Source organism: Strigops habroptila, chromosome Z (genome assembly GCF_004027225.2).
Source record: "Strigops habroptila isolate Jane chromosome Z, bStrHab1.2.pri, whole genome shotgun sequence".
In the NCBI taxonomy this organism is placed as follows: Eukaryota; Metazoa; Chordata; class Aves; order Psittaciformes; family Psittacidae; genus Strigops; species Strigops habroptila.
Genome location: NC_044302.2, coordinates 59,060,115 through 59,083,992, shown reverse-complemented (window position 1 = coordinate 59,083,992; position 23,878 = coordinate 59,060,115). Strand labels below are relative to the sequence as shown.

At 40.8% G+C, this 23,878-nt stretch overlaps 1 protein-coding gene across 1 annotated transcript; it reads right to left on the bottom strand.

The window, feature by feature from the left end:
- Positions 1-2,278: 2,278 nt before the first annotated feature.
- Positions 2,279-22,752, bottom strand: LOC115619453 (fructose-1,6-bisphosphatase isozyme 2). The gene is made up of 7 exons (XM_030511727.1): positions 22,580-22,752; positions 19,704-19,866; positions 18,722-18,814; positions 12,317-12,457; positions 10,975-11,112; positions 5,497-5,616; positions 2,279-3,100 (listed from the first exon to the last, which is right to left on the bottom strand). The coding sequence occupies exons 1-7, from the start codon at positions 22,750-22,752 to the stop codon at positions 2,906-2,908; spliced, it is 1,023 nt and encodes a 340-aa protein (XP_030367587.1). The 3' UTR covers positions 2,279-2,905.
- Positions 22,753-23,878: the final 1,126 nt, after the last annotated feature.

Genomic DNA, 23,878 nt, shown 5'->3' with positions numbered 1-23,878 from the left:
ACAGCTAGTGGTACATCCCCCCTCTCACTGCTCCAACCACTAAATGCAGTCTCTGGACTCTTAAAAAAGAACAAACAACATCAACAAGCTCCGTCTTGTTTTCTCAGCTGTCTGGATGCCCTCAGACACCCTGGTAGCTGACTGTAAAGGGAAGTTGTGGCTCAGTAGTGCGAGGGCTTCATAGATGGTGACCCCACCCCCACAGACACCCTGTGGTTTGTGTTGGAGGGCTCTGGAGAAATGCTCTGAAATCGTATTGCACTGGGAAGGGAAACTTCAAACTCTGTCCTGATGGTTTAAGAAGGACTCCATAGAGCAGTCTGGTTGCAGGGTTGTACTAGATGTGGCAGATATCACAGAAGTACTTAGGAAAACAGTATAGGTGCGGTTTGTTAAAGTTGGACTCTGGCGAAGAAAATCCACAGTTCACACCAAAGTCGCTGCTTTCTTAATCTGCACTTGGGGTTTGCATGGGTTGTTAATGCAGGGAAGATATTGATCTCTTTGTAGATGCCAGCCACCCTGCAGCCCTCAAACTGTAAGCATTATCATTTAAGCATCAACAGCCACCCAAACAGCAGTTGTTTGTCAGATGGGTGACATAGCACTAGCTCCTTCACTATCAAGTGTTTCTTGAGAAAATTCAGGAAAAAAAAAAAATCATGGGAAGTCTAGCAGCTGCGATTATATGAAGGTTTTGCTGCAAAAACATACTTAAATGAAGGCAACTCAGGTGGTGCGACAGTGGCAGCAAGACACTGAATGACTGACATATTGCAGTGTGCAGATATATAATTTAACTGCCAGCACAGGAACACTGATCTTAGTCAGTAGACTGTGTATACCTACTGCAATACAAACTTTCTTTCAGCATTTCCCTAAAAAGGGCTTGTTATTAAAGGCCATGTGGTTAAACTGGGGAGTATGAAGACCCTGTTCTTGTTCTGTCCTTAATCATTTCTCTTGTCCCCTTGGAAACAGTACCAGGTTACAAGTGCTGTTTCTTCTGATGCAGTACTGTCATTGTCAGTTTACTAGATTAGCCTCAAATTATGCTTGATTTTAGGTTTCTGATTTTAAAAATGCAATAGAGTTTCTCAGTAAATCAGTGACATCCACAATTATTTTTGTTCTTAGATGGAGAATGTGGGGGAGAGAGATAGGGCATGAGTATGTATGTACAAAATATATTTGTGAACACATATATGCATACATACGCTGTGTGCATACTTTGTCTGAAGGAAAACTGATTTACTAGCTTTCATAGTCAGCTCACAATTGTGTTCTCCAGTATAAAGTTAGCTATTACCTAAACCCTAGCAGGTTTTTCTACTTCCTTTTAATTCTCCAGGATTTAAGCATTGCTTGCATTTTGCTGTTGGTAGCAGAGATTCGGGAAGCGCATGACGAGGAACAGAATAAACAAGTACACAGTGTACTTGCTGATCCGGGGCAGTTGTCACTGTTACAGCTTTAAGGAGTGCCAGATTAACACCTGCAGAAAGAGTGCTTTGATACCTGTAGCAGTGCTGAAATCACATCCTCACTCCTGGGATAACAATGCCTGATGGTAAATACATGTCCTGTATAATTTGCTGTTTGCCTTTGTTCAGCCTGCTTCTTCTTTTTGAATAATAGAACATAGTTGTAAGTTTAAAAATAGCCATTGGAGTTGCTTGGCATGAAACTCTATTCTGGCATGAAATTGTCCTATCTGTGTCCTACTGTAATTCACAGAATGTTCTTAATAAAGTCTTGTACCAGTATACAAGACACCACTACTCCACATACCCCGTGACTGGGGGCACGGACTAGTGGTGAAAGTAAGCAGGAATTGCTTACAGCAAGATGGTTGCCAAAACACCCATATCATGAGACAGGAGGCTCACAAAGGTATCAGGATGTCTAACACTCAAAGTGACCTAAGGCCCAGTTTTCACACCCTTGTCACTTAACATAATCACACATTTCTCTTAATTAATAATTTTTGCTCTCATTGGTTAATGAATGCCTTCTTGCTTCAGAACTGATTCCCGATCTCCTTAGGCTGTGTCAAGCCTGAGACATAGCACTAGGGCACCGACAGGATGGGTGTGCTGGAGGTGGATAGGAATGGCAGTATAATGTGTAGAAAAGGGCAAGCTTCAATCTGAAATTAGAACCTTTCAAAGTAAAAGAAAATGGAGGTGTAACAGCTTTGTGGTGATAGCCCATGTTCTGTTGCAAAGGAGAATGGCTAAACAGGGAATAGGCATGATTTGAGTGTCACATCCATAGCAATGGTTTATTGTAATTTGTGCCACTGACGGTTACCTGTCTGTAAATAACACAGGGCATTTTCCTGTTCTTATGAGAGTTGAATTACTCTGGCAACATTGCAGCCTTTTCATCTTTATTAATTACCCAAGACATATATAATTTGAAGCATAAAAACACTATTTCTGACAACATGAGACTTGGTCTTCTCAGGGCTGTCAAGATAAAAAGCACCTTGCAACAAAACCTCTGACACAAAATCCAGACAATGGCATTGCAAATGTTGATGTGAAAATCATGCCAACCATGTAGTTTCAGATGTAAAGCTTCAGATCAAATGGGGGTACTGGCACAATCCACTTGCTTTGTTAAGACTACATAAAGTAAGTTGCTCCTGTTTAATAATCAGGCCTCTGTCTCTAAATTTGCACTGCATAAATCAGAGATAAAGGATTTTTTTTACACTTGTCTGCAAGAAAAAATGAAATTTTTGTTTTTCCCATCAGCCATTTTCACTATTTTTCTTGTTCTCATAAAGTGGGATTTTCACTCGGAGATGGGTGCTACTTGCTAGAATCCACCATCTTGAAAGGTATGGCTTTTCTTGTAGACTGAAGACGGATGAGCAAGGTCTGATGCTAAAAAGCCTTTAGCTGCTCTTCTGGTGCTTCTGTACACAAGCAAGGTATTCTTGCACATCATCTGGAGAACCGAGGATGAGAGGGACTCTCTGGTGAAGACTCTCAGGTTTCAGATCCAACACCGCCTCAGTCCCTGTAGTCGCCATCCCACCTGCCTGCTCAATGATGAAAGCCATAGGGTTGCACTCGTAGAGAAGTCGGAGCTAGAAAGAAAGAGGAAACACATGGTTGCATTTGGGGGAAATCACACGAAAGAACTTGCCAGAACCTAACCTTCCTTTTATCAATTGACCTAAGTAGCAGTGTCTCCAAGCCATTCCCTCCTTCTTCCCTTTCCTCCTCTCACCTCCCTTAACATCATCTGTTTTGAGGAACAGTGTACCAACCCTGCATCCAAGCACCACCACCATTGTTTCCAAGCTGATGTACTGATGCACAGCACCAGTGAAGCTGTATTTTGTCAAACATGTCAAAAGTAGCTGTCAGGACCACAGACATCAGCAAAAGAGTTCAGCCAGCTAAGTTAACAGTACCGGGAAACCAAAGTCAAAATCTCTTCTCATGTGGAGGCTTGATGCATTACCTCAAAGCTTGGGGTAATCACATTGTGTTTGGTCAGGATATTTTGGAGTTTGACACTTGATGCTCCTGGTTTCAAATTTCGGGATTTCATTGCCACTCTTCAGATATGTGAATAGATATTGGTGGCCTGAACTCATCCAGATAGCAACTCTGTTTTCAGAAGTAACTGCAGTAACTAGTAAAAGCAGATTTTCCGTTTTGGTATGGAGATACTTTTGGTTTGGACCCTGATATCTGTCCATGTCTTTAAAAAAGTTAGCTCTGGAGTTCCTGTGTGGAATGCAAACTTATTTGAGACATATGCCAAAAGTTTCTGTGTTTAAAAGGACGTGGATAGTAGCTGGTTATTTTTTAACATACATTATTTCTGTATGTTTAGTTCTAAACTTAGGTTTAGTTGAATCTTTGATGGTCTATGAAGTGCTTATGTAAGACAATGTTAGTACATATTGTGTTTAAAGGGCTTTTCATATGTTCAAAAGAGAGAATATTTTCTGGGGAAAAGAAATCATGACAGAATGCAACTGTATATAGAGACAAAGAAATGGGTTGGAGACAGGACATTACTAGCCATCATTCGTTTATCACACTGTTTGTAACGAAACCATGTGTCAGAAACTTAAATAACACATATTACCTTCATTCTTATCTTTAAAGCCCACTAAAGCGCTACTTCTGGTACAAGGTCTCCACCTGACAGGCAACATAGGACCAGTAGCCTCCATTGTTCTCAGTGCATGGCCGACTTTAGCAAGATCATGAGCTAGAATACAGCAGTGGAACCACATGTTGAGTTTCTTATTGCTTATACTGTGACTATGTGGCTTAAATAAAGCAGTTTTCCTTCAGATAATAGTGCAATTGCACTTAGGGGTCTTCAGAAGGGCTCTGTCTTCAGATTGGTTTAACATTTTTCACCTAATAGATAACTATAAGCCTTAAATTCATAAAAAAAAAAAAAAACGATTTAATATATCTAATTTGAGAAGAGGATCTATTTGTTGGCTGATAGATCCAGCACTGGTTATTGAGCATTTTGTTTTCACTCTTTTTGTAACCTAATGAAGGTGTTCTATATGCGAGAGCCTACGTGCATGTCATTTATGTTTGCTGTGACATTTGGTTCCTCTCAGCTCTGTAAGTGCACAGACTGTCTTTCAGGAGGACCTCTGATCATGTACCTGTCACAGAGGCATGATCTCTCCTTGAAGAAGAGGTTTATGTGAAAAATACTGTCTACACCTCTGCCCTCTGAGAACGAAAAAAGAAAACTTTTATTTGTAATGGTAGTGCACTTTTGCTTCTTTCATTATTCTCTCCTATGGCAGTGCAAACCAGATCAAACAGTCAATGTAGGTTAACTCATGAAGAAATCTTCATTTTTATAAAATTATGTAAGTACTTTGTACATTTGTTCTTTTGTCCTGTTCCTCATATTTTCTCTACAACAAAGGTTTAACACAGATTTCAAAACAAGAAGTTTAATTGGAAGAGGCCTGTCAGCAAATCAAATTTTCTTATACACAGCAAATTCCTTTTTTGTCTCTTGCTCAGATGCACAAACAGATCCACACTGTTTAATGGGTTGAGGGTTTTTTGCTGGTTTTTTTTTTTAGTTGGTTTTGGTTGTTTGGGGGTCTTGTTTGTTCTCCTTCTCCTCCTCTTCCCCCCTCAGCTATGCCAACTGTCATAGGTATCTCAACAGGTTTTTATGGTACTGAAATATTTCACTTCAGAAAGATGAATAAAGCCCTTGATTGCCGTGAAGACCTTTTGAGTAGTTTGTAATATAAAAGCACATGGGAAGATATCTGGCCTAAATTGGGAATTGCCTAAATAGGCAATTGTTTAAATTCTTGCCTAAGTTCGGTTGCTGACCATCATACCAATTAATAATTTTCTCAGGGGATGGAAAATTATTATCTGTCTGTATACCTAAACTATTCTTTTACTTCTCTGGTAAAAACAGAGGCACTAGGTTGACTACGTTCACCAGAGAGTAAGTCAAACAATTTACCTTTCCTTTAGGACTCTTCTGATTAGCAGGATACATGAAGATACCACCATACATCAATGTACGGTGAACATCAGCTACCATGGAGCCCACATACCTGGCACCATATGGAGAACTGCCATCCTGAAAAACATAGAGTAAAGCATTAAATCTACCAGGCTAGACAGCTAGTAGCACAGAAAAATGTAATTTTGTTATGAAACAGGCATCAAATCTGCTTACACCCGTGGCTGCTTATAGACACTATAAATGCATAAACCAGCCTGAAGCTTAGCCTTTTGTAAGATTGGCTATGGAGTTCTAAATAAGCACTTTAAAGAGCTGCATTCACAGCACAGAATACAAGCTGCTTGTAATTTGAGTGCACAACCTGTAATTTGGTATCAATCCCCAGCCTGTGAAAAAGCAAGGGCTGCAAACTCACTGTAAAGAGAGTAAAAACTTCCTCAGATTATCAGAACAAGGTATACATTTGTTTGCTGATCCTTCACTGGTTCCTAAGCCAGGGCATGAGGAGGGATGTCACTTTTCATAACAGATCTAGATTGTTCCCAGTGGGCTTCTAGCCTATTTGTCAAGTTGCGAAATTGGTCATAGCATTCATTCTGCAGTTTAGTTCAGGAGAAAGCGATTTATTCATTAATATGATTTTCCTTGCTCTCAGCTTAGATATTAGTGTCATTGAAGGAGAGCTCATTTTAGCAAGAGCAAACAGGGAAGTATTCATATCAGTCTCAGGTTTGTTGGTTATAAAAATGGTAAGGCAAGGTAGGAAATATAGAAGACAAACAAGGTGTCTTGAACAAATAGGAGTTACGTACACCAAATAAGCTCCACCTGAGAAAAGCAATGCACCACTGTACTTTTATGAAGAGATACACAATACAAATGTAAACTGAAGGAGAGCTTTTTGAAAGCTACTATGCCAAGAAATCTGTTGGTCTTTCAGTAATATACTGAAATGAAGAAGAGGAGCAATTTGTGCCTTCTTAGAAAATTACTAGAGACTGGGGCTTTTCGCACATTTAATACATGCAATTGTGTATTGCAACGCTATAGGTTTGAAAAGACCTCTGCACATTTTTTAGGTCTGTATCAGTTGTCTAACACAAGATCCTAGTGCTTTCTACAAAGTTCGCCTTGTGTGTACTAGATTAAGAGAAATACATAGAGAACACGTTCAGCAATGTTAGCTCAAAGACCTTCAGACACACAAGTTAGCCACCCTTCCCAGCAAAATCTTGAGCTTAGCTGATGAAAAAAAAAATAAAAAAAAATTCCACAAGTAGAATTTAAAAACACAGAGAAAAACAGAAAAACTTCATTCTGTTTTGAAATAACTTTTTCAAACTGTTCTCTGTAACTGTGAAGTTTTTTATGTTTACTCCCTTTTAAAATCGGAAGAGATTCTCGTGAAAGTACAGAACATAATGTGAACAGAACACTAGGAAGTTGAATACTAAGCCACTACATATAAGACTTGGATATTTGATACAGCTGGTGTTAAAATTGGAACAGAGAGCAGCTCCAGCCTAGGTAATAACCCTTGTTCAACTGTACTTGTGCTATTTTCCGCGATTCTTTCTTCTTGTAGACGTTAGGAAAACTATTAAAAATTCAGAGGAAAACCTGAAAAGGCATAATAGATAAGATATAGCCTGAAGTTTTTATATTTAGTTTTGTTTAAACCTGGCCCTATTACTTCCAGGCACAACTGAACAATACTTTTAAGTATTTGATCCCTTATTTTTCACAGCTTACCCTCAAATAATTATATATTTAGACTTCAAATGATAGCTTCTCCGTCTCACAGCTGTTTGCACTTGTGACTTTGCAATTCTAAAAATCTGAAGTCAGAAAAACAATACCTCAAGAGGTGTTTTAAGAGAGACCAAAGCAAGTTTTCAGTTTAGGAAAAGACAATATTCAGGGAAAGATGTGATTACAGTCTAAAATTACCTTTAAAAATACAATCAAAGGAAGAGGTCTCTTCCATGGTTTCAGAAAGTGATGAAGCAAGTCTTAAGTTTGTTAAACATTAAGAAAAGGCATAGCATATCCACCATAAGCAGGCCCTGAAACAGACTACTAAGGACTGCTTCTGTGACATTATCAAACAAGGAGTCTGCAACTCACATGTATGAAATATACAGACAATGAGCTGCAGAGCTGAGCCATCTAAGTACAGATCACCAGATACAGTTGGGATATGCTGGATTTCCTATTCACATGCAGGTCATTTACACAATTTATATGTACAGGGACAGTGTTATGTGAAGATGATGAGATTACACTTACAGTTTTGGTTGCTTCTTACCCTGATAGAAATTCATATGCTAGAAATACAGAGCTGAATCTGTGCTGAGAAAATTACAAATGAGAAATTCCTCCGTTCTGATACTGTTATCTCTTGAACTACAGACTGAGATAACATTTTTGCTTCACTTAGAGTCCAGCTACCTGCATGAGAGGAATAAATAGTCCTTTTAGTTACTAGAAATGTTACTTCTTGTTTCTCCAGTTTGGTCACTCATTCATTTGTCTTACAGATGAGAAGTTTAATAGGTGTTGCATGTATGTCCAGCATATTGCCCAGGCTTTCTTCTCAAGCCAAAAAACAGCATGAGTGATAGGTAGTTTCATACTGAGTTCTGAGTAGCGTCAAGCTGTGTGTTTGCTCAGTGAGAACTTCACACTGGTTCAGCTGATGCTAATGAAAGAGTTGGAAAACCTTGATGTTCCCTTGGTCAGCATCCATGGTGTTTGAGTAAACTTGTGATTGCTCTCAGTTTCACCCTTTCTGCTTCTTTTTTTTTTGCTTAACCCAAAGGAACAAAAAATGGCTCATAACAGATAGGTCTTGTGAATTTTTTCTTCACAATGTGATGGAAGTAACTTTTTCACTTCTTTATTCTACAGATATTCCAACAGCTATGCTCATTCACAGCAAAACAAGACCATGTTTTTCTTGCATAACTGTAATAGTGGGGGGAACAGACTACAGCAGCAACACCCTGCATCGCTTGCTCCACCTACAGATATGGTAACAAAAGCACAGAGTTTTTATTAGCTTTTTTTATATCACTCAGTCACATCTTGGCTGGCTGGCAGAAGAATGCTTCATGCTGAAATGTGCTGTTGCTAAGTTTTTGATGGCATTGCTAAGGCAAATCCTTAACTATCTGATCTGGAATGCTGTGGTTACATAGCAAGGCAAAGTATCTCCTTTCCACATAAACAGTTGATTTGTAATATTTAGTTGCTAATGACAGTGATACAGAATACAGGACAACATCCTACTTTGCCTGTTTTAACTTCTCCATTTTCTTTGGCAATGTTACTGTCATCTGAACAGCATGTTGACCAAGAACCACAAGGAGGAGGATATACAGGTAGGATCAAAGGGAAAAAGGTATAAGATAGTGACAAGTAGCTGAAATTAATGCCTAATCTCTTGGCTTCTAGTGGCCACAAGGCCACAGGATCAGAGTGGTCTGCCTGAGTAAGAAGGGGTCCTCTATACCCCACACTTCCTCAAGTCACAGGTGGGGGGTATCCAGCAGGTACCCCCACTGCCCTTCTGCATGCTGAAGAGAGGAAGAAAAAGAGACCAAGGCTGTGCAATGCTCTGGCGCTGCAGAGAAAGTAGGATCATCACCAACGTAGCTGGTAAGGTTTACAGGTGGTACAGGAAGCAGTTTTCATGCTATGGAAGTGTGGCGGCATCTTCTCCCTCTTTTCCTTCCACAAGCAAATATAACATTCTTTTTAAATCAAGGAACTGAGTTATGCTGTTTCTAAAACTCGGGTTCCTAACAAGCTTTCAGATAGGCAGGGCACTTTCTTGTGCTTTGTGGCCATAACACTGGTGCCTTGGCCCTTCTCATGCAGATAGCCCTACATCTCAGAGTAGCAAAGTGATGTGCTTGCTCAGCACCCTTGAAGAGGCTTCCGCTGCCCCAAATAACCTATGTACTACTATGTTTCTTGCTTTAAAGTAACAAAAACACCTTCTGCAAACTTCTATTGCATTAGTGCAACAACACTTTCAGAAGATTTTCCTCAAATGAAGCACAGATTTGAGATAAAATAGTATTTGCCAAAGGACATTTTTCCTGTATGTCCTAACCTAAGGATTTAGTGAATCACATGATAGAGCTGTCCTCACTCAGCCTGTGGTGAAATATCTCTGCCTGGTCATTCCACTGAGTTTGAAATCTCTTCAGTCTTTTTGAGGTTGCCTGGAGTTGACTAAGAGTTTTACTTTAAGCAACACTTGGATAGTCTGCAAAAGACACAAATTAGTAAATCCAGTGTTAGAGGATTATACTGAATACATAGCTCAGCATAACATGAGCAGAATGAGAAGCACAGATGTCCTCTTTCTCAGCTGGATTAGTTTTCAGGAAGTATGAAATTTGTGTTGTGGGCTTCTGCTTCTCTCACAGCTGGACTGAAAGCAGAGTTTGAAGTTTCAAAATTACCTCAAATATTAAAAATGAATGTGTTTAAAATGCTATGACGTGACACCCTTTGTAGCTACAATTTGATAATACAGAAAAGACATTTTGAAGAGAGGTCAGCCTTGCAGTATATCCAATGTAGTAAATTCAGATTTTCAGCTCAGAAGGAGCTTCTCACAGGACTATGTTTTAAACTCGTACTTGTTAACTTTCCCATGTACAGCACCCTGAAGTTTTCCACTGGATACATCAATTTTCACATAGCCACACTTTCTAGGGAGCTTCCAGCTTTCCACATTGAGAGCTTGTGTGGTATCCTGCTATGATTGACTAAAGGCCATAGAGTTGTATGTCTCCACAAGGAAGTTGATCAGACATGGAATGTTCTCATCTTTATCCCTCTGAGGGATACAGTATAATCCTCTTAACAGAATACAGTGAAAGTATGCAGCACACAATCGGGGTTTTTTATGGAGCATTGGGGTTTATATGGAGCATGAACCGACCTATGTGTCGGCTCCATACAATTCAAGTAGATAGTGCAAGAGTGATACTGCCATCTCAGATGAAAACATGTACAGGGAGGAGAAGGTGATGCTACCCAGATCCCCGCAAGCACCTTCTGAGCAGTGTGTGGAATCTATCCCCAAATGCACAGCTGCACATATGGCTGAGCTGCATATTCAGATAAGCTAGAAAAGAAGGATACCACTGCTTTTTGCTGGCACAGTTTCAGAGCTTTGTGGAAAAACCTGGTTCTTCATGTACAGCACATTTTCCTCCACACAGTGAGGAACAAGCTATGAATTTACTTACCAAAGTCTAAATTATGAAAGATGTCAGGGCAACAGAAAAAAGCACATTGGATACATACCCAAAATGGATCCAATAGCACAAAAGGGTTACACGGGGCTGAACTCAGAGTGGCCTTCAAATCCTTTCCCATCATCCAGGACTTCATGGAATGCAGTGCTTGTCAGACCACAGTACATTGGTTACAGTGCTAATATTTTCTTACCTCAGGGAATTTCTTCTTTTGTAAATATTCTGTCATTGCAGGATCAAAATACTTTGCGTAACCTTCATTCAGACTGTATACCTTCCCTTTCTTCTTGATTTTAACATCTTTGTCAACCAAAATAAATTCACCAAGACCCTACAGAAGAAAATGGTAGACCAGCTATTAGGAAGCAGCAGAAAATTTTGTTGGCTTTCTGTAACAGTTGCCACACTAGTAACGGCAGGAACTCTAGTACAGCTTGGTCCTTCCAGCAACAGTCTGTGTATAACTTGACAGTATTTGAAACAGAGCAGAAAGCACAAAATCTGTGTTAAGTTCATGAAAACTTGTCACGTTATTACTATGAATAAAAAGCAATTCGACTCTAATAGTTAGCATATCAAAAGAACACCAGGCAGCCCTGAAAGCAGATGTATCATGAATCTCTGACCACAAATCCTAAGGTTACAAATTAAGAACCTTAATTTGTAATCAGAACCACTGCCTTCTGATTTTTGAACTTTTCTTGCCTGTCTTGTCTAAATATCTTAAAGTGAATGCTACCCTCAAGTGTTGCTGTCTGCAGTCTGAGTGCAACTTCCACCCTCTCTTCCTTTGTCTCTAACCAGAGCATCTCAGCTCCCAGTTCCTCCCACTTGGTACAAGACTGTTTATAAGGTTAAAAGAAGTTTGATAATCATGCATTCTCTTATCAAAACCCCTCCTATGGTATTGCTCTCATCTAATGTTGTTTCTTTCAAATCGGTGGTCTCTTTTCTGCGTTACAGAAACAGATAACACCTTTTGAGCTCCAGGGCTGGGCACCGAGGTGTGGCTCATGTCCGATTGTATGGGTATGGTTGTGCTTTTGCAAATTGTTAGGTATGCAACTTAGAAGACTTAGCCATAAAACTAAATTACACTCAGGAAATCAGACATCACTCTGCATGAACTGTATCGAAAAATGGTCCTTACCCCCAGGTAAACATAGAACATGCTGAGGTTCTTTGACAGACAGAAAAAGCGAGAACAATCAAAAAACAGGAATCCTTTAAGTAGAGGTGAAGACGCTGTTCAGAGTAAATTTTCTTAAATGTTTGTGCAAAACAGCAGTCTGCAATGCTCTTTAACTTAAACTCTCTTTCACCGAGTCGAAAAAACAAATAGAGGCATTGCAACCAACATATTAATGTGTTATTAAATACTTGTAAGGTGGAGGTGGGATGCTCCAGGATGTGGGTGAAAACAAGAATCACATAGATTGCCTAGACTACAGAGACAAGGAGTAACAAAAGTGAGCAAAACCAAGCATGGAAAGCTCTAGCAGATTGTGGCAATGTGATTAACACCATGACTGTACCGGATCGAGCATGAAGCAGTCCACTCCTTGCCCTGTGGAGAGGGCAACCAGTGTAGCACTCCCATACAAGGCATAGCCTGCAGCAACAATATTGCGTCCGGGCTGCAAAGCATCTTTTTCAGAGGGCTCGTCATCTGTTTCCTGAGGAAGAATTACCATTGGACTGAAGGTTAAATTCTTATGAGAAACAATAAAAAAAACTTTTCAATAATGTTGTGGGGCAGATTTCTTTTTTGTGTCTACGCAGGCCTTAGAAACAACTGAAGTAGAGATTGTTCCCACTACTTCAGGGCAAGTTTAGTACAAGTACATGTGCACACTGGGACAGGACATTGAGAGTTTGTTGTTTATTACATGTCATGCAATCAATACAATACCTGCAACAAAGCTAATACCTTAGTTTTACGGTGCAGTCCATGAATTCCAGATCATCAGAAATCTGAGACATAACAGAGGTACTAATTTTCTGGAAGTGTAAATGTAAGCTACCATTCTGACACCCCTCAGAGGGAATAACTGTGAGGTGAATGCAGTCATTAGCATTATAGACAAACTGCTTCAGTAATTCAGAATAAAAGCCTAGATGGTGCAACATGATGGAACTAAGATTGTGCATTGGTCTCTGCTGGTAAAGAGATGGGTAACTGAAGTGGTATAAATGTTCAAATTATATATAAAATAACAAATGCATTTACATATGTAATGTGTGCAGGTGTGGATATATAACTCTACATAGAACACTGACATGGGATTTTACTTCAGGCTTTTAATCAACTTCTGACACTCATATTTTGATTTGGCACTTTGGTTATCACCGAACAACAATAGCCCAGGCAGACCTGGTGCAAATACTTCCAGCCGGCAATAGGGGTGTGCCTTAGCCATGGCTTACAAGAGGTTGACTGTTGTGGTAAGAAAGGAGAACAGCCACGGATACCTGGGAAGGCTGGCTCCAGCTGGCTCCAGTCCCCTCCTGGGACTACAAAATAGGTAGTGAATGTCTGATAGTAATGTTTCTTTCTAAAAGCTGGTCAGTTGTGATGGGTCTTCTGTGGATGTTTTGATGGTGGTTTGTGAGGAATTAAAACGAGATCCTTTCTTCAGGCCCTGGTTTAGCATTTTATTGTTCCAAACTCAGACAATTTCTCAGTGATTGCATGGGCTTAACTAGACTAAGTAGCAGAAGTATCAGGTCTACCCAAAATATCTGGTTAAAATAAAAATCAGTGACTATTTTGTATAGGAAATATTTGATGAATATTGAGTAAATTCTTTAAATAATCAAAAGTGCCTTCTGCAGATAATTTCCAAAGGAAAACACCTCTCCTCCAAGGAGAGGAGCACACCAGAGAACAAGTAACTCTCAGGGTGCCCATCAGGCTCCTCAAGGTGGAAGGCTAAGAGTAACCTTGGGATCCCGTTCATCATTGTACGCCAACATTTGGAGGAAAGCTGAGATCTGAGACACCAAAACTGTATCTTTCTTGGCATATTAAGACAAATTCCACATAAAAATGTTTTCATTTTTAATGAAAAGATTTTGTTACTTTTGTTACTGTGGTTGACAGGTTTTAGCTATATTTTGCTCAACATTTTTATTAGTATTATTTTGTCAAGTTCTTCTGCGGAAAAAAAAAATCCAGTTGCCAATCAGTTTGTCATAGGAGCTGAAATACAGCATGTAGAAATACATCTTGTACACAGTCCCTTGGAAGTGCTCTATGTCAAGCTGCTTATTCAGCAAAGTTATAATACATATAATGAAGACTGGTTAAAACCCCTGTTTGTGTATTCCAGAGCTTTGAATACTGACGACTAGTGGCTAATCCTCTGCTAAACAATCTTTTACAGAACCAATGATTATACCCTACGTAGTGTCTTCTCTTTCAAAAATATATCCCCATAGCACATCTCAACATCAAAAGCAATGGTTGTCTATAATAGCCTAACAGTTTGCAACCCTAAATGCAGAATTAAACAGATGTTTACAGACCTAGTTGCAAATATATTACGATTCTTCTAGCTTTTTGTATGCTTTCATCATTGAATAAAAAATAATTTTGTATAAACACAGTAAACAGGTTTGTTTTGTAGAACATGGTGTATATACAGTATAAGTAGCTGCTGATTACATATGTTATTGATTTAAAATATATTGTGAGATGAGCTTTTCGGTCCTGTTTCTTAAATGCATTTTCTATGTTTACATGGCTGAGAAACCACACATTTGCTGACTATTATGAAAAAACAGAGGAATTCTTCCATCAGGAGATGTACAGTTGGCAGAATTAACTTGTTTTTCCATCCTAATTCACAAACACATTTCCAAGAGACAGCTTCCAAAAGGAAGGAAAAAGCTCAGTCTCAAACAAACATTTTGCAGAGCTTGTCAGAATGCAAAAAAGCTAGAGATCAGCTGATATTTCACTGTGAGGACTGCAGGAGTCCTGCCAAGTACCACACACTGTGAAACAAACCATGGAATTAAGCTGACCAGCAGACTCTGATAGCTGCTGAATATTTTCAATCCTTTCTAGTGCACAGATGGGTTTCCTTTCCATTACATTTTGACTATGAAATGGCAGTAGTGAAATCTCTTTAGAGGTCTTTATGCAAAGCACTGAAGTAGGCAGAGGGAATGCAGAGGAGCTCTGACAAGCACTAACACAGTCACTTTGTCTCATTGTTGGTGTGAAGCAGATGAAACAATGTCTGCAGAGTCTTGCTATAGGGGTACCCTCAGGTGGTATCTGAGTTTGAAAATATTTACATTTGTGGTTTGCCTAACATCACATAGAGGAGTTCTCATCAGCACTGGGTAGAGCTCTGGAAGGACTTAGTTTCCAGGTCCCTATTTGTATCACGTGTTTCATGAGTATCCATTGCATTTGACTGAATTCTTATACCTTTCCCATGAGGGACCACATGGAGGGGAGGATGTTGTCCTCATGACAATGGATACATCTGAGGTACTGTGCAAAGATACAAATTAAAACCAGAATGAAACGAAGCAACAGAGTTTCATAGCATGTATGTGCAGTATGAATTGAGAGTTGTTCATTCAGTTCAGTGGCATGAAAAATTTTGAAGCATCCAAGCAAAAAATACATGTTGTCACCACCCTCTGCACTGCAGCAGTTGAGAGCCCCTTAGCGGCAGTGACTGTCAATGTCCTATCGCTTGTTCTGGCTTCTTGCTGATTCCACAAGAGTCCTCCCTCAGCCCTGCTTTTCTGACGTTTATGGTCTTGTTACCAGTACCACCCATGCATCAGAAAGTAAAAACCAGGTGGAAAATTAGATAAACCTGAGATAGCATTTATTTTTTTGGTGGTTTTCTCTAGGAAACTGACGTAGTGCTTTTCTGGCAGGAGGCAATGGTATCTGCCACTATGGTGGTGGCTCTGGATTGGGAGCAGCCAGAGAACCATTTTCAGGTTTGAAATGTATTGTCACTGTGTCTGACCTTTGTGGAAAAGTGCTGTTTATCTTCCACCCCCCCCACCCCCCCACCCCCCCAAAAAAAAAATGAGGTAAATATTTCAGTTCTGGAGGGTAGGCCTTTGGAAATGAAGTTGAAGCGCTGACATGGTGAGATAATCAGACAATTATCTGAGAATTGGAAGGTAATGAATATCTGACAGGAGCTAAGGATCATCCTTTGGGATTACAATTCTTATAGCTTTTCCAAATACATATATATACCTTGAATAGTTTGAAATTGTGTTTTCTTTCATAAGTGATTCTCATCCATTAGGATAAACATCTCACTTTTATTCCTTTCATACTACTCTTCAGTAACAATCAATAAAACACTTGTTATTATTTCATTATTTCAAAGAGTTTGAAGTTAATAGTATTTGAAGTTAGCAGTGTTGCTATGAAATCTTCTTCTCTGAGAGGAGGGTGCATTAATTACTATGTACTTTGAAATTAACATTTTAATGGAAAGAATTATTCAAGTGAAAGACTGTAAATTCAACATTGTTTCTAACTTTCCAGGGAAAATTGGTAAGTTGTTCTTATAATTGACAAACAGCACTTCATCCTAGCAGCAGGGTTTTCATTTGGATATGAATCATTTGTACAGAGCAATGTAATTTTCTTTTTATGAGGTGCTGAAGGGTATCCACCCACATGAAAACCAGAAACTTAGAAACAGTATTTACAAGAAATATGTTGATTAGAATCATAGAATAGTTTGGGTTGGAAGGAACATTCCAAGGCCATCTAGTCCAACCCCCCTGCAATGCACAGGGACACCTTCAGCTAGATCAGGTTGCCCAGAACCGCATCCAGCCTGGCCTTGAATGTCTCCAGGGATGGGGTATCCACCACCTCTCTGGGCAACCTGTGCCAGTGTTTTACCACCCTCATTGTAAAGAATGTTTTCCTCACACCCAGCCTGAATCTCCCCTCTTTTAGTTTAAAACCATCACCCCCTGTCCTATCAAAACAGCCCCTGCTAAAAAGTCCCTCCCCATCTTTCTTACAGGTCGCTTTTAAGAACTGAAAGGCCACAATAAGGTCTCCCTGGAGCCCTCTCTTCCCCAGGCTCAACAAGCTGAACTGCCTCAGCCTTTCCTCATAAGAGCAGTGCTCCATCCCTCTGATTGTTTTTGTGTCTCCCTCCTCTGAACCCTCTCCAATAGCTCCATGTCTTTCCTGTACTGAGGTCTCCGCAGCTGGCTGCAGTACTGCGGGTGGGGTCTCACCAGAGCAGAGCAGAGGGGCAGAATCACCTCCCTCGACCTACTGGTCACGGTCCTTTGGCCAAGATTGGCCTTCTGGGCTGCAAGCGCACATTGCCGTCTCATGTCCATTACGTTAGAGCAACAGCAGTGGAAGGATCAGAAAATTAATTGAAAACTTGAGCGTTTGGGTACAACATGAGTTCTTTGGGGAATATTTCTGTTCTGAAGCAGAATCCTTGGGAAGACTAGGCAGTCTGTAGTCTTCCTACACATTATCAGGTGAGCTAAAGATGGTAGGGAAACCTAATCTGTATTTTCACCTGCTAACCTATATTAATCACATTGAGCACTTGCTTTTATAGTTACACAGCGTAACCCAACACAATAATTCTAAAGAGAAAGCTAATGTTTAGTATTTGTGTGATGCTGCTTACCACCTTTAAGAACAGAAGATGACGCAGCTATTGCCTACTGTAAATCTTAGGAGGTGCTCTAGTCTTTTAGGCTATCTTTAGAGAGGTAAGTGAAAAGGATGGGGGCTCCTTTGCTTACCATAAGAACACATGGCATCAGCTGCATCTAAAGCTAAACTCTTTTCCCTGCAAAAACTAAGATGGTAGAAGGTACTGGAGGTAGTCCTGGACTGCTCGTTCCACAAACCATACCCAGGCATCATCTCAGTGTTGTCTGGCCTGGGCTGCATCTGTGATGGGAGTTTGCACTAACCGTTAACAGTGTGCACAGCCATTTGCCAGCACTTGGCTTGAACCATGAGTCTGTAGAGATCGTGCCCTAATTATTTGGTTTGCTAGTAGATGCATACATATTATCAACCGTGGTGAATAGTGTATTGCCTACCAGAATGTAAAAAAGGAGGACTAGCCAGTTGAAAATTATGGGTTAAAAGCCGAGAGAGACTTTAAAAACATATCTTCGTATGTTTGAAGTGTAGCATCTGAGTATGTAAGACTTCTTTGCAGCCAAATGTTGCTTCAGAATAGTAATGGCTGAGGGTCTCCCATAGTCATATGACTTTGAGCTCAGGGTTTAGGAAAAACACCAACTACCGAGATATTAGAAATCAAATCACAAGACTTGGCATGATTCTAACTATTAACATTCGTTAATTGGCTGCACAGTTGCTGTTCTGTGCAGCCCCATGGGAGCAAACACACTGGCAGGGCCCGGTGGCTGTACGTGGCTGCTTCCTTCAGCCTCAGGTGGCTTTCACTGCTAGCATGCTTATATACTCCCATCTGTAACAAGCATGCAACTCGCCATGGGAGGCCACCACACCACTAACCATAATACAGTCCAGGCAGTGACTGTCAGCCCTCCCCACTCAGTATCCAGGAAGACAAATACTGTGATTTGCAGGCACTGTGACTCCCCTCAGCTGTCCTGCAGCGAGTAAAGAATCACTGAAGAGCTAACCAGCTGCCTAATGGTGAGAGGGGTTTTTTTAAGTGTCTGTGTGTCTGGAGGAGGGAAGTGCTGCCACCCAGCAATTTCGTGGGACTGAATGTGTCCTTCCTGGGAATTCAGGCAGTATTTTAGCACATGTGAATCTCAAGTGTCATTTCTTTTACTCTTTCTAAGGCTCTGTTGATCATTTAGAGGGACTAGGAGAGAAACTAAGCAAGTTGATGTACCCAAGAAGTTTTGCTTTCACCAAGTGAATCATGCCATGTGTGCTTCATTTGTTGTCTTACCTTCTTGTAGACAGCAAATATGGTTCCTATTGGTGCCAAGCAGTCTATATTGGACGAGCCATCAAGGGGGTCAAAGCACACCACATATTTACCCTGAAACAGAAATGGCAAGGGAAGCATTAAATGATACATAGTATTGCACTGTTCTTTCCTTTTACTTGACAAACCCCATCTTTTTATGGTTGCGTTTAGTCCTCCAAGCATGCCTGACATGGCTTGCCAGAGAGAGCTGTTCTGTTGACCCAGCTGGCCCTGCAGTACAACACCCACTCCCTGCAGGGCCTGACAGAGAAAGAGGAGAGAGCACATTTCTGCTCAGAGAGCACAAAATCTGATGATAGAAAGGAGCAGTCCTCTGCTGCCAAGTAATGCAAGAAATCACTTGAAAGCAAAAGGAGTGACTCATTCTGGAAGCAAGCATCTTCCTCAAGTAAATAAGGAGAAGTTTTTGTCACATTTCGTTCCAAACTAAAGGATTTGCCTGTGATGGGAGGTTTGAGAGTAAGAAGGCGGAAAGAAAACAAACATCTTGAGGAAAGGCTAGGTTACATCAGCGTCAGCAGTATCTCGCTGCAATAGGATCCCCTCCTAGGGGAAGCCTGGTGAAGCAATCAGGTGTTTCCTCTAGACACATAATGTAAACCCCAGTTCTGCCAGCCTCTCCTGTCTTTTTATGTTGCGTACATATTAACGTAATCCAAAGCTGTTACACTGGCGCTCAGGGAATGCACTAGTACACATACACCTGGGATCTGGGGTGTGTTAGCAAGCTCAAAAATAACTATTCTCGCCCCTTCACAGAACTTCAATAATAATTTTATCCTGCACAGCTCATTTAGCTGTTGAAGCCGTGCCCTTCATCACGGTTATTAATCAAAACAATGTAGTAATAGCGCAAACGCTCTGCATTCCCTCGGGAAGGGTTGGCTTCCACACGTGAAGCACGAGTGCCCCCTGCTGCTGCCCGAGCCGGTGTACAGACCTGCTTGTCCTTGGGAGTGACGATGGCCTCCTTGTTCTCCTCCGTGACCAGGACGCAGGTGCTGTAGGAGGACTGCAGCATATTAATCACCAGGGAGTTGGACAGTACGTCCAGCTTCTTCACTTCGTCCCCGGTCACGTTCACTGTGCCAGCTATACCAAACCTACAGAAAATGGAAAATATCAAGAAACCTGAGGGAGGCCAATGTTACGGGTTTTTAGGGAGAAAAAAACCCCCAAGCCAAGTCAGGATGGCTCCTTCCTCTCATCTTCCTACACCTCTAATCTTTGGATTAAACTACTAAGGTGAATTAGGACATGGTTGCTGCTGCTAAAAAATAAAAGCATGCATGACAAAGGCATAATTCTGGGGCTTTATCTGGGTCTTTTTGCTCCTGCTTGGATGTTCTTCAGGCCAGACCAGACCCCCCAGCCCAACCAGTGGGTGCTAGCCTTCCCTAGAAGCCCCACAAGCAGCTGGCAGCAGCTGTGAGAAAGGAGAAGAGGCAGTTAGCATCTGCATGTTTTTCTGCCACTGGCTGCTCAGAGCTCTGTGTTGGCCCTTTAACCCTCACCTACTCAGTCCCCAGCCACCCCAAAACCAGAAGCATTAAAGATACCTCCAGATAATTCCTTATGCTGAACTGTATCTCAGGATCAAGGTCTGTTTTATTCCATGATCCTTGGCTGAGTTAGGATGATGCTTCTGTTCCCTGTTCTAATTTTAGCAATATACTAATGATGTGGTATATAGTAGTATACATATTTCTGAGATTTCTAGTTGAGGAAGCACTGTTTAGACTTAATGTGCATGGTCTGGGCATCTTAGAAGTATAAGGAATCATGCAGGAAATAGAAACAACATTTTTATTCACTGGGGGGGGGGGTGGGAGAGAAAGGGACAACTAATTAGTCCCTAGGATGTTGGTCAGCAGCAGGCATTAGCTGGAGGCAGAGTAAGTCTTTTATTCTACTCAAAGCTCAAAGCTGCCTGAGCTTTTCAGAAGTATCAAGTGTTTGGGGCACTCTATTTTTGAGTGCCAAGTTTGAGATACTGGAAAGGACCATGATTTTCAGGGAGTGCCAAGCACCCATTCTTTAGCTAGTGTGTTTTCAGGCACATTCCCAGCTCAAGTCTATGTCTTGGAAAAAGTCTTCCTTTACTTTTGAATGGCAAATTTGCTAAAAAATCATGCTGGGCTCTTTAACATTGAAGAAGACACTTCACAGTGTCCTATTAGGAGGCACTAGAAAAACCAGAGCTCTCTAGCTTCACAAATGGAGATGGATTCAAGCCAGTGACTGTGGTTGAAAGTTTGCCATGAGAATTTCTGAATTTTCATAGTTACTTGCTGTAATTTGAATGGTGCAAGTTACTCATTTGTGTGCTTGAATACTTTAGATATTTCTGGTTCATTACCTGAAGATTTTGTTTATTGAAAAGGACATTTGCTGCCTAGCATAATAGGTGTTTTTTCCTGAGGGCAAGATTCATCTAGCACAGTAGCCATGTGTCCTGTAGACTAGGTGGCTATTCTACCTCTAGTCTATCAAATAGAGGTTCTCCCCACTTATTAAACACTTCAGAGGCTGCATATTGAAGGATAAAAATGAGATAAGAGCAACTGTTCCTCTAAGTTAGGGAGGCAAAACAGCTCAGCTTCTCACCGTAAGTACAGAGACAAATTATAGTTTAACAGCTAAGGGCATAGAAGCCTGATGATGCTGTTAAATTTGAGTATGTCTCATGTCCTTTCTACATATTATGTTCCATACCTCTAAAGTGAGGGTGATGGTAATGAGACATTGAATTCGTGATTTGCAAAGATCATTGAGGACTTTGACCAAATGGTCAGCAGCACAAAACTCCCCAGACTGTTATGCATTTTGGTGTTTCCGCAGGAAGAAAAAAACCAAACAAACCCACAACAAAAAATCCCAACAAACTACAAATGTTCTGTTTCTTACACAAATACATTACCTGTCTTTTTTATGCATGTATGCATATGTACTTACATATGCACAGGAATGTACAGAAACATGTATATCAATACATAACAAAACCTATACATTTTAAATACATAATTTTATTAGGATGTTCCAGCTCTCTGAACTGCTTCAGATAGATCACCATTAAAACAATGACACTGATGTCTATTTCATCTGGCTGTGCGAGGAACAGCTTGGTTCATTCCAGGTTTTGCTGAGCAATTCTTTATTCCTTCTTTATTTGCTAAACCACTACCTGCCAAATTGTTATGTTTGTTTTCCATACAGAGCCTTTTAAGACTCCCCACCTGTAACCCTGATACTGCTTGAGGACGAAAGGGGAAATGCACTCATGCATAGCAGCGTATGGCATTTCTTGCAGGTCTGATGCTTTAGACCATTACTTATACTGCAGTGAGGCAGAACTTCAGCTACCCAAGATAAGCCAAGCCCTGATTTGCATATCTCAGCACCAGGTTTGGATGTTAGCAGAAAATATCGTGGTGTGATATTCTGCATTGAAAATATCACAGTGTGAAATTCTGCAAATTCACAGTAGATTTAAAAATAGATCAATATCAACATTTACAAGGGATAACGAGGTGAGCAATGCATTGACGTGCTGGCTTACATTTTTAGAGTAAAATATTACAGAACAGCAGTTAGTTTAAATGTCTACCTTTCTCCTGATATTAAAATGATCCAGAAAAAGAGTTTTCCCGCTTCCCACTATTGATAATCCAGGCTCTGACCTCATACATACAGTCACCTGGCTTAAAAAAGACACTTCCAATGTATTTATGAATTCCTGCCCACTCCCCAACCTTCCTGTGCAAGCAGCTGTCTCTCTACCTCCTCTTCCTCCCCTTACCGCTAGGTAGGACTCACATGTGGGCAAGGCCTGCCTTTCTGACTGCAGAGGAAATGGCCTTTATGGCAGTCAGCATGGAGTTGAGCAGCTGTGTCAGCTCCCCCGTTGCTCCTTTAACACGGCGTCCCTTCTCCATAACGAATCGCGTGAGTGTTAGCATATCTGTTTCGAAGGGGGTTTTGTCGGACATTTTTGCTGAGTGCCAGAGTTCCTCGCTTCTCGGCTGGACAGGACGCTTTCTTGCTGTGCTGAGATCCCGGGTAGCTGTTTTATTTTGAGGCAAAGCTGTTGTCTGCGTTGCTGGTCAGATTTTATTAAGATGTTTCTGAAACCATGTGACTGAGTGCTCAGAATAACTGCACCCCAGGCTGGCTCCACAGCTCCTCTGGATGCAGAAAAGGAGCCTGAGACAGGACTGAGTCCTGTTAGTTACAGCTGAGTAACCACTGCTCAGCTACTCTTCCCAAACACTGAAATTCGTGATGTGCAGATGTGGTAACATGCTCAAATTGTGCATTAGACTGCTTATAATGCAAGACTCTCATTGGCCACTTACTTAGCTGGAAACTGCTTTCCTTTACGGGCCACTCGGCAACAAGCTCAGCACAGCCAAGGCAAAGAGCACAATTTGTAAGGCACAAGAAATGAAGGCACAGGGCATCAGCAACCACATGTGCCATAGCGCCCCGCAGCAGAGCACCCACCATGCTGTGACTCTGGCTGATGAAGTTCCCTTCCCATATTGCCTTAATCTCCGCTTGCTCACTCTCTTTTAGCGTCTCCATAGAGGAGAGTTTTGAAGGTGCATGGCACAACTCATGGGAATCAAGAAGAAGTGCAGGGTGCATCTAGGCACACATTTATTAAAGATGGTTTATGATGCTAGTTGGTCTGCTGCAATCTCCTTTTAATGACTTCATTCCCAGTCTGCACTACTTGTAATATTACAGGGCTTGCATGAATGACAGGTACTGGTGAGGTGCGGCTTTATAGGTTACAAAATAATTACATTGTCAATAATTTAAAAATTAAGCTTATCTGATTTAAGCATGTCCATGTCACAATTCACAAAATGAAATTTTATGTCAGCTTTGGTATTGTAGTATACTGTGTAAATATAGGTATGTCCAAATTTGCAATTGTACTGCCTGTAACTCCTTACAAGCAATATACCTGGATCACATGGTACTAATGTGAAGGTAGACAGAAATGTCAGTGAACTAGCTACATGCCATCTGGAACAATGGAATTGTGGATTTTAATTACAGCACTGTCTTCCCACTCAGACAAGGAAGTAAGAACAATTATGTGTTATA

Coding starts and splice junctions, on each gene's coding strand:
- LOC115619453 (XM_030511727.1), bottom strand. CDS start 22,752: ATGTCCGACAAAACCCCCTTCGAAACAGATATGCTAACACTCACGCGA. Junction 19,867..22,579: donor AAGGCAGGCCTTGCCCACAT/GTGAGTCCTACC, acceptor CATTTTCTGTAG/GTTTGGTATAGCTGGCACAG. Junction 3,101..5,496: donor AGAAGAGTCCTAAAGGAAAG/GTAAATTGTTTG, acceptor CTTTCTTTCTAG/CTCCGACTTCTCTACGAGTG.